General features: G+C 38.1%; 1 protein-coding gene, 1 long non-coding RNA gene and 1 pseudogene across 2 annotated transcripts; 1 reads left to right on the top strand and 2 right to left on the bottom strand.

The window, feature by feature from the left end:
- Window positions 1–756: 756 nt before the first annotated feature.
- LOC148714219 (uncharacterized) lies at window positions 757–2,553 on the bottom strand. Its single transcript, XR_015976078.2, has 3 exons — window positions 2,081–2,553; window positions 1,889–1,977; window positions 757–1,362 (listed from the first exon to the last, which is right to left on the bottom strand). It is a non-coding gene; the product is annotated as an uncharacterized LOC148714219 (long non-coding RNA).
- Window positions 2,554–2,920: 367 nt separating this feature from the next.
- LOC120112593 (zinc finger BED domain-containing protein RICESLEEPER 2-like) lies at window positions 2,921–5,134 on the bottom strand. Its single transcript, XM_089929365.1, has 4 exons — window positions 5,075–5,134; window positions 3,434–4,786; window positions 3,093–3,342; window positions 2,921–2,994 (listed from the first exon to the last, which is right to left on the bottom strand). The coding sequence occupies exons 1-4, from the start codon at window positions 5,132–5,134 to the stop codon at window positions 2,921–2,923; spliced, it is 1,737 nt and encodes a 578-aa protein (XP_089785491.1).
- Window positions 5,135–7,335: 2,201 nt separating this feature from the next.
- LOC148714218 (uncharacterized) lies at window positions 7,336–8,532 on the top strand (annotated as a pseudogene).
- Window positions 8,533–10,895: the final 2,363 nt, after the last annotated feature.

Raw genomic sequence — 10,895 nt, 5'->3', positions numbered from 1 at the left:
GCCCTGGTTTCTCACACTGTAGACTCCATGGCTGTTTTCGTAAACAGTGGGTTATTATTTTAGGCATGCGTCATTGTTGCCCTCTTGGTGGCCATATTACAAACTAAATTGCTTTCTTAGGGATCTGGAAGATTTGAGTTGGTCATGCTTTCATCATAGTTAGTGAAGTGTTGAGAAATCAAAAAGCTTATGTCTTATGTATAAAAAAATGGTTCAGTTGTGTGGAATTCTGTGCAGATGATCCCACCCCAGTTACAAGTTGTGCGTGACACTGAAGCTATGGGTTGTATCTACCCAAGGACCATCTAATCAAAAATAGTTTTTATCTTATGGATAAAAATGATGTGCAAAGAAAGTCATGACTAACTTGGACAACTGGATATGGCACGTATTATATTAACAATTTCCAACTGAAGTGCCAATCAAACCTTTTAAATTACTGTCTACATTTTTCTTTTTTCTGGAGTTTACTTGAGCTCTACGGGACTAGGTAGGGCTGCAAATGGGTCGGGTTGGGTCGGGTCCTAGGTGACCCCGATCCGACCCGGTTGCATGTTCGGGTCCTAATTTTGGACCCAGACCCGACCCGGTTGAAAAACGGATCGGGTCGGGTCGGGTCCATACCTACCCCGATGGGTCATTCGGGTCGGGTCGGGTCCGGATCTGGTCGGGTCCGGGTCGGGTCCGGATCGGGTCCGGGTCGGATTTGCATTTTTAATTCAATATTTTGTCAACTCCAATACTCCATCACCGATTCACCAATTCACCATCAGGTGAAGCCTTTTGCAAGCTCAACAATTCCTCCTGAAAGGCTGGAAGCGTGAAAATAAAGGCTGCAAGCTCAACAATTCAATATCTGTTACATTCAAAACCGGTTCAGAATACGTTTCACCAAAAAAATTGAAGGCAAACTGATCAACCAGGTTTAGATCTAGCTTATTCAAAACACATTTATCCATCTGTTACATTCAAAATAGGTTCAGATCTAAAACAAAATCAACTTGTCCAACATTGAGACTGCAAGTACCTGCATCTAAAACATTTGAACAGGTGCAACTTTCCATCTAAAACATAAACATTTGAACAGTTGCAACTTGGAATTGCTATTCATAAAGAATCAAAGCTGGTTACAGTATTAGCATCAAAGGATTTTTCAAAGCAAAATTCAACCCCATATGACAAAGGACAATCCAAACAACAGCATTACAACCTGGGTCACAGTTTTAGGATCACAACATTACAATTTACTACATCACAGCAAAATTCTACCCCATATGACAATCCAAAAGGATGCATCACAACATCAACATCATGTTCAGTGAAGATGACTTGTCCCATTAGTTAAGATAGATTACCACCATCCTGCATAAAGCAAAGAAGCAACATCAGTTTACGATCATTATACTATAAAATTATAAAGTTTAAGCATCAATGAGTACACTTTTATGTTTGTGCAGGAGCTTTGAAGTTATGCTGTCTTTGCTGGTTATGTAAACAGGTTTGTCATGCAATGTATACATCCTTCTAACTTGAACACATGGAATCATAAATTTCTCTTTGCTTGCACCTACATCTGATAGCAACATATATAATGATGCAAGTAGGTGGTCATTTGGAACACTAAATTTTGAACATGAACTTCATGAATTCTACTAATTCAACTCAGTGCCTTCTGTTAACTTGATTCATCATAAATTCCCAACTGTATTTAGATACCTATCTCTTTTCAGCAGACTTCAGTCCACTTCGAGTTGATGTTGCGAAGATTAAAATTTAAGCACAATTTTCTTACTTCATAACGAGCAATAAAAAAAGCATTTTGCAGTCAGCATATAATAAGATAATAATCAACAACAAGATAGTCTCAATGCAAGAGATGAGATGATACCTTTCCACAGAACTCACAGAAATACTTGGCATGCTGGGAGACTTCCATTTTCTTGATTTGCTTTCGCAAACTAGCACCATATCTGGTACCTGGATCCCAAGACATGACAATAAATCGGAGAAAATAGGCAACAGCTACTGCAATGGTAGAAATAGACAAGCAAAGGAAAACAGCTATGAAGAATTTGGTTACCATATTTGCCAACAATTCCAGCCTTCTTGGTTCACTTCGTCTGCATCAAGAAAAGAAGAAACAAAAAACACACTTGTCAGGAGGAGTCAAACACCTAAAGAATTATAACAACTTCTTTCTCAAACCATTCCAATTATTGATATCCACTAGTAAACATGAGACATACAGGACAAAGGCCAATAGACACTTCAATTCCACCACCTATGCACTAAGATGTAAGTTTATAATCAAAGCTGGTTACAGTATTAGCATCACAGGATTTTTCAAAGTAAAATTCAACCCCATATGACAAAGGACAATCCAAACAACAACATTACAACCTGGGTCACAGTTTTAGGATCACAACATTACAATTTACTACATCACAGCAAAATTCTACCCCATATGACAATCCAAAAGGATGCATCACAACATCAACATCATGCAATTAACATCAACATCAACATCAACATCAACATCATGTTCAGTGAAGATGACTTGTCCTATTAGTTAAGATAGATTACCACCATCCTGCATAAAGCAAAGAAGCCACATCAGTTTACAATCATTATACTATAAAATTATAAAGTTTAAGCATCAATGAGTACACTTTTATGTTTGTGCAGGAGCTTTGAAGTTATGCTGTCTTTGCTGGTTATGTAAACAGGTTTGTCATGCAATGTATACATCCTTCTAACTTGAACACATGGAATCATAAATTTCTCTTTGCTTGCACCTACATCTGATAGCAACATATATAATGATGCAAGTAGGTGGTCATGTCACATGAAATGATGCAAATCGGAGAATTCAAATGTAAGCATAATAATGAAGATGAACTCTACTACTTACCAGCATAAGTTAATCATCGATATTAATATCAACAACAGTTTCGTAATCTTCAATCTTGTATTTTGTATGAGAAGGTGGATCATCTACAAATGAAGAAAATATGAAATTAAAAATCTCAAAGTTTTAAAGCACTAGTACAACTGATGCATGATAAAATTTATGAATGTTATAGAAATTGAACCTGCAAGATGAGGCAAGCTGTCTCGAAGCCAATCCTGTGTGCACACCAATACCTCAACCGTATTCGGAGATAGACTACTACGAAAATCATCCAAAACCCTGCCAGCAGTGCTAAAGGCAGACTCAGATGCAACGGTAGAAATGGGAATTGCCAAGATATCACGTACCATCCTAGACAATATTGGATATTTTGATTCATTGAATTTCCAATACTGTAGAATGTCAAAATTTTGATCTTCTAATGGATGAATCTGCTCCAAAAAATTAAATGGCATGTCATTTTTATTAGTATTATTGACTAATATTTTAATGTAAGCATCCAAATTAGAGATCGTAAAATACCTTCTCTTCCAAATAAGTCTCTAATTCTGACTTAGATGGTTGGGTAACTTGTACTCCATGGATGAATTCTTTATAGCCATGCATAAAACGATTCTCATCTCTTCCACCATGGGATGTAGACACCCTCTCATCCACTTGATTAAGAGAGACATTTGTGCCATATAAAATTGCATAATTATCATACAAAGTTTGAAGAACATCATGCACTTTGTTGATCTCAAATGAAGCACGATCATCATTACCATGGATTGTCTGAAAGCAATATCTAATAAGATTCATCTTATGTCTTGGATCAAGGACAACCCCTACAGCAAGAATGTGAGAGCATTCCTTCCAATACTTGTCAAATTTTTCTTGTATCTTTAAAGCCATCATCATCACAACTGCATTTGAACTCCTAGATTCTTCAATCAAGAGCATATTTATTCTCCAAATCTCATAGAAATACAAATTTGCAGTTGGATTTTTTGTTTGTGAAAAAACTTCAGTTATAAGATGAAAAACCTTTAAGAAGTCACAAATAATGATGCCTTGAGACCAATCTTCCTCAGTTGGCGCACCTTCAAAATTAGGATCCCGGGCCACAAGTCGCATAAATACATCCTTGAATTGTATAGCATCATTTAACATGAGATATGTAGAATTCCAACGAGTAGGTACATCTAAGCATATCCGTTTTTTACCATTCATCTTGAATTGTTTCACAATTCCCATAAATAATTCCAACCTTCCTTGAGATGATTTTATATATTTAACAGCCTTGCGGATCCTATGAATAGCACCCTCCGCTACCTTCAACCCATCCTTCACAATCAAATTAAGAATATGTGCACAGCAACGCACATGAAAGAATTTACCATCCAAAAGTAAATCTTTTTTAAATTGTTTTTGAAGTTCTGTTGCTACAACTGTATTTGCTGACAAATTATCAAGAGTGATTGAACCCAACCTTTTCTCAATATTCCAAGATAAAATACAGTTAGCTATAGCATCACTAATGACTAAGCCTGTATGTGGTGAAGGAACCAACTTAAAATTGATAATATGCTTTTTCAGTTTCCAATCATTAGTGATATAATGTGCAGTGAGACACATGTATCCCAATGTTTGATTTGATGTCCACATGTCCGATGTTAAGCTGATTCTTCCACAGTTCATCTTGAACAAATCTTCAAGTCTTCGTTTTTCCTTTTCATAAATTTTAAAGCAATCAGAAGACAATGTTGTCCTTGAAACAATATGAAATTCTGGTCTAAGGTTCCTAACAAAGGTCTGAAATGCTGGATGTTCAACTGTTGTAAATGGCATCTCTTGTAGAATTACCATCTTTGCAAGGTCCTCACGACTTCTTTCCTGATCAAATGAATAGGAAACTAACTCGTTCAATGGAACACCATCTTTTGAAGTCACGGTGCCTATTAATATTTTCTGTTTCTTATCATTATATTTTTTTGCCTTACAAATATTTGCATGTTTGTGAAGATGGCTTGTCCCATTTTTAGGATCAGCTGAAAAAATAAAATGACAATAATTGCATCTAGCCTTGTCTTTTTGATTTTCTACCTCACAATAATGATTCCATATCTCCGACCTCCTTTTTCTGTTCGTTTTAGAGCTATCTGTATTAGAAGGCTCCATTACTTGAGAACCACTACAACGAAGTACACTTGAAACTTCAGCCATGTTTTCATTGCTATCCATCTCGGACATTAACCTATTTTGCATGCAAGCATTAAATAAACATGTATGAGCATAAAATGCAACTTTATACAATGAAAACAAAAAAAATTAACGGCTTAATAACGATGTATATCTATGACAAATAACTGAATAAGTAACAAATATTTTAAATTTATATAAGGACAAAAATTTGCCACCAAAAATATAAATAAATAAATTCCTTCTTCAGAGTAGAAACTTCAACTTGAGAGTACAGATTTCAATTGAATAGTTACACACTTACACTGTTACACAGTTACACTAGCAGGAGCTAATTAATATACAGGCATACGGACAATCTAAACTTATTGTGAGCTAATTAATATACAGGAGCTAATTAATATACAGGCATACGGACATTAACCTATTTCATAGGCTTATAGCGTATTCATTGAATTTCATTCTCCACCATCCATGTTTTTTCATAATTTACAGCATGCAAAGCCAACTATAGAAATCCCTACTATATGGATCCTCCAGTCAAGACCCAAGCAGAGAAAGTAGATCGAGGAAGACCACAGCACTGTTCAAAACCTCTTGCAGAATATCACAAGTTATGCAAAAAAAAACAAAAACCACAGCACTGTTCAAAACCAGATCAAGGAAGACTTTAGCAGAGAGAATGTCGTGCATATAAAATCTTGAAAACTATGATTAAATCTCAAAAAAATTGTGCAAACTAGGTTAGATCTCACAGATTGGTAGAAAATAAAACAAGTAGGCCGAAATGATGCTCCCCAAGTGTGGCACGCCCCTCCTCCAAATCTTCCGACTATCCTTGAGGACCCCGACGACCCCCACCTCTCCCTCTCCCTCTCCCTCAAGTCCGGCGTCGTTGCCCTGTTACAAGATAAGCCCCCTTCGCCGGAACCATCTCCCGGCCTATGCTAAAAAAAATACGGAGGACTGGAGGAGGGACATACCTTGGGACGCCGAAGAATGGAAAGAGGGAGATCCGCGGAATGGGGAGTCGGAAGTCGAAAGATCTAGGGCACCGAGCACGGAAGCGGGCTACTCTTCTCCAAATGATCCTCCGCCGCAGCTCAAGATCTAGGGCACAGCCGCACGGGAGATCTAGGGCACCGAGCACGGAAGCGGTCTACTCCTCGACGTCCTCGTCTCCTCCAGATGATCCTCCGCCGCACGGGAGATCTAGGGCTAGGGCACAGCCGTTGCGCCGCACGGGAGAGAAAAAGGGAGGAAGGGGTCCAACAGGTGAAGCGGTCCAGCGGATGATTTATATATCATCCGTTGCGGGCTGCGGGCAAAGCACAGAGCACAGTAGTCAGTAGCACTGCGGGCCTGCGGCCCAATGGGCTGCATGTCTTAAAAAAATGGTCCAAAAAATTGGGTCGGGTCGGGTCGGGGTGCGGGTCGAAATTGGGCAGACCCGACCCGACCCGAAAAATAGAACGGGTCCAAATTTAGGACCCGACCCGGCCCCGCGGGTCCTAAAATGCGGGTCGGGTCGGGTCTTAAGCGGGTTGGGTCGGGTCGGGTCACGGGTCGACCCAACCCATTTGCAGCCCTAGGACTAGGGCATTATAGCTTAATAGTTTTTCTCAACCTACAAATCAACTCATGGCAGTTCAAAAACCAAGGGCAAAGTCTCAAGTAGTTTGTATTATAATTATAGAGACATTTTTATTTAATTGCAAAGCAATTTTTCAATCCATTGGAGTAGTACTTCATGAATTCCAATCCTTCTAAGATGGAAAACCAAAGATTGTTAATATCTTGAAGGCTTGCATTTCAAAATGATAAAGAGTGAAGCTTGAAGCATATTGGCAACAATGTTTAAAATTAGTGATAAGTATATAAGGCTCCATTTGAAATAGGTGGGGTATTTTTGCGGATAAGGAAAAGTTCTAGGTGGGGTGGGTTGATACCAAGTTTCGTGGGGATAACACTTACTATCATTTGGAGTAAATGTTGTTATCTTAAGTAATTATTGAACCTTTGTTATTTTTCTGTTTGTATGCTCAGCCCTCGAAAGGTCGGAGGCACTTGAGGAGAAGTAGGGTGAACGACCTTTTATATAGATGTCACAAGTTGCTAGGAATTTGACTCTTCAAGCTCCTCCTCGGTCCTCCGAAAGTTCCCCATTCTAGAGATAGTCGACTAAAGGGTCGATCCATCTCAGTTCAAGATCAGCTTGCATGATCGAGCCGGATTCTTCCTCTATGTCGGGCTTCTCAAGGATTTCAAGGTCGGTCATCTTCCCAAAATCTGCATATTTCGAGGTGGCAAGCTTTGAGAGTAGATCAACTCAATCATTCTCAGATCTTGGGATCTACTGTACTTTGAACTTATCAAAGGATGATGAAATATCCTAGACTTTTTGGAGGTACTTGTTCATCATGGCTCCTCTTGCCTCTTCCTAGACATACCTGACGATCAATTGGGAATCATTGAAGGCCTTTAAATGTCAAACTTCAAGCTCTTTTGCAAGCTTGAAGCTAGTAATAAGGGCCTCGTACTCGGCTTCATTGTTGGGGACTTCAAAGCACCCTAGTTTCAAAAATTTTTTATTTTATCTTTATTTTTTTTGGAGAGATTCGTATTAAGCAGGTTGAGCGAGTTGAGCATCACTGGTGATCACTACCAAGCTCTTAAGCATCAATCTCAAGATATTCTCAATGCTATGAATTTGGTCTCTACCACTAAAAAACGTTCGAGTTGAGAGATAATGGTTCGACTTCACTATATGAAAATGCAACATCTTTCAGCAAGAATCATGCCATAAACATTCCTGGTGTGGAAGCTAACATTCATAGTGTGGAAGCTTACTACGCTATTGGTCAAGGTTGGATGGAGAATCAACAAAATTAGTTCACCGTAGAGCACCATTTTCTGGTAGATATAGTTGCTACTGCAACTGACTCACGATTGCAAGAATTAAACAATAGATTTAGTGAAAAACACAATGGAACTTCTTATCTTAACTTGGCTTCTGATCCCATAGATGGTTATGGAATGTTAAAATTGATGATATTTGTAGATTGGCTGAAAAATTTTATCCTAAAGATTTCACTAAACAAGAAAAAAAATCACCTAAGATTTCAATTACAACACTAAGAACATAATGTGCCACAACATTCAGAATTGAAAAATGTATCATCTATTAGCGAACTCGATCATGGATTGGTGAAGTCAAGAAAATTAGAGATTTACTCACTCACAGATCATTTACATAGACTCATATTGAGTCTTTCAATTTCAACATTAACTACAAAGCATGCATTGTTAACCATGAATACATGAAAACAAGACATTGGAATAAAATGGATATATCTCTTAATTATTTGATTGTACATATAGAGAACGAAACTACCAAAACCTTTAGTACAGTCTATTATAAATGTTTTTTATTGTACTGAAGAACATCGAGCACAACTTAAATAATTTTTTCTTATCTATAAAATTTATTGTTTCATAATAATTTATTTAATTTTCAACAATATGTTCGGACCCCAATGGAAAATCCTAGTGCCACCTCTATTTGTAATGTTCTTGCTCTTACAAACTTGTTGATACTATAAATTCACTAAACATTGGGTGTGATCCTTGAGATTTTATTTCTAGTGTTGCTCCTCCTCCCCCCTTCGCTTCTTCTTCTTTACAACCTTGTTTGCTGGAAACCCCCCAACTAGGGTTTGTTAAGGTGAATTTTGATGGTTTGATTTAGGGCCACGAAGTGGGTGAGGATTTAATATAAGAGAGCATAGAGGTCGTCCTCTGGCTGGTGCAATGCCTATCTAGAACTCTTCTATGCCTTATGTCGAGCTACGTGGAGCTTGGGAGGGCATCCAAGTTATCGTGAATTGCCTGTAAGGAACAAGGATTCTAATTGAAGGACAATCATTCACGCCAAGGTTATAGAGTCGGATACAATTAGTCATCCCTCCCTTTGGAGTATTAAAACAATTCTTCCTCCCTCCAGGTGTTCCAATTTAAAAATATCTCTTTTTTTTGGTACAACGGCGCCTCACACAAAACGTGCATGAGTGCAGCTAACAAAATCAAAAAGAAGAAGCTAGAGAAAAAAAAAAGAAATAGTAACTTGGTTCTCCCAAAAAAACCCTTTGGAATGATGAGCCGCAAAGAAGGTCACCCAGTCAGCCACACTGTTTGCCTCCGAGTAAACATGGGTGGCCCGAAAAGAGTCACACCCTCTCGATAGTCTTCAAGTGTCGTGGAGCAGCGTGTGCCAGCCTGCATCACTGTGCCGACCTTGAACCTACTCGATCACCGTAAACGAGTCTCCTTCGAGGTTAATGCAGATCGCAACCAGAACATGCCTTGCATAGGAGATGCCCTTCCTTGCAGCTCTAAGCTCAGCTCCAATGACAGAAGTATCGAAGATCTGTCGGCGCCCAGCTGCCACAAGTTTGGCATTGTGGTCTCTGATAGATTGGCAATCAATATGCTGATAGATTGGCAAACCTGGCACCCCACCTTCCTTGTTCTTCCCGGTGGATATCTCTTACCTCTGGTCTACCTCTTCTTTGGTCCATCTACCCTTCGTATTTTTTTACTAAGATTGTAAGGTGTTTCCTATGAATCCCAAAGAAATGATCCTAGATGCATAACAAACTTTGTAACTATTACGCCCAAACTCGAAGCGCGACAGACGCTACACACCTGTACGACGGACCGTACAGGCATGCACGGCTACAGATCATATCAAAGCAATGACAAACTTTTAAAATTTATTTAAGTATTAATTTATTCAAATAGTTCTTACAATAGTTTCAAAGTAACATATACTAACATAAATCAAATAATCTAACTAATCCAACTAAAATGCCAATAACTGAAGAATCTTTAAGAATCTAGCGTACTCTCTAAGCCCCGTGCGATCATGCATCTGGATCTAAAAAAAGAAAAACTATCATAATGAGCTACACTAGCCCAGTAAGCAATATAATACCCCATAGTGGGGTCAAAGCATACCGGATATTTAATTAAAACACAAATAATGACTCAAAAATAAAACACGAATAATACATATTTTGTTTTTGAAATTTATTATCATTTTCATAAAAAAATCCGATACCAGAATTTCAATATCAATAGGTTATGGCCACGTAACCCAATGGCATGGGTCGCACAAAGTGCCAAAAAATACTATTATTAACCACCGGTGGCAATGGTGTCCAAATACCACTATTCTAATCGCCAGTAGTTTGGTGTCGAAACTAGTTTCTTACAGATTAAAAGTCGACAGGGCCAACGAATAATCTCCATTGGCGGGACCAGATCATAGCTATGTTGAGAATACATATATACAAACTAGATTTCTGCCCAATCACATTTTTCAGATCTTATAGCATGTAACATAATTTTTAGAATGATTATTAACATGACTAACTTATTTTACTAAGTTCAAAATAAATATCAGAATTTAGTCAACTAATAATTATTTTACTAAATAATTTAGAAAATACACTTTGAAGCATTATGTTACTTACCTCCTTTTTGCTTTAAATCTCACTTCATGCAAATATGTCAGATATACTTGTTTAATATCATTAAAATATTATTAATTTTAACATAATTTTAGAAGTCAAAATTAAATTCTACGGTCTCATGCCTCTATATTAGTTCGGTCGGGTGATAGTGCCCGACTCCTCAGGTCGGTTTGAACTAATAGGATTCAATGGGTCAGGTAAAGATCATAAGTGGTCAAATTTAGCTAAGGCTGAAGTATTGGCCGGTCTACCGCCCGGGTACTGGGGCG

The sequence above is a fragment of the Phoenix dactylifera genome, chromosome 3, assembly GCF_051530095.1.
Source record: "Phoenix dactylifera cultivar Ajwa chromosome 3, Ajwa_hap1_PhDact_Kaust_v1.1, whole genome shotgun sequence".
NCBI lineage: Eukaryota > Viridiplantae > Streptophyta > Magnoliopsida > Arecales > Arecaceae > Phoenix > Phoenix dactylifera.
The sequence above is the reverse complement of the archived record's forward strand: the minus strand, read 5'-3'. Positions and strand labels throughout refer to the sequence as shown.

Bases quoted from the DNA above. Each gene is read 5' to 3' on its own strand.
- LOC120112593 (XM_089929365.1), bottom strand. From the start codon at position 5,134: ATGGATAGCAATGAAAACATGGCTGAAGTTTCAAGTGTACTTCGTTGT. The intron at 4,787-5,074 runs GTAATGGAGCCT...TCATTTGATCAG, and splicing joins TTCGTTGTAGTGGTTCTCAA to GAAAGAAGTCGTGAGGACCT. The intron at 3,343-3,433 runs GTATTTTACGAT...TTTTTGGAGCAG, and splicing joins AGACTTATTTGGAAGAGAAG to ATTCATCCATTAGAAGATCA.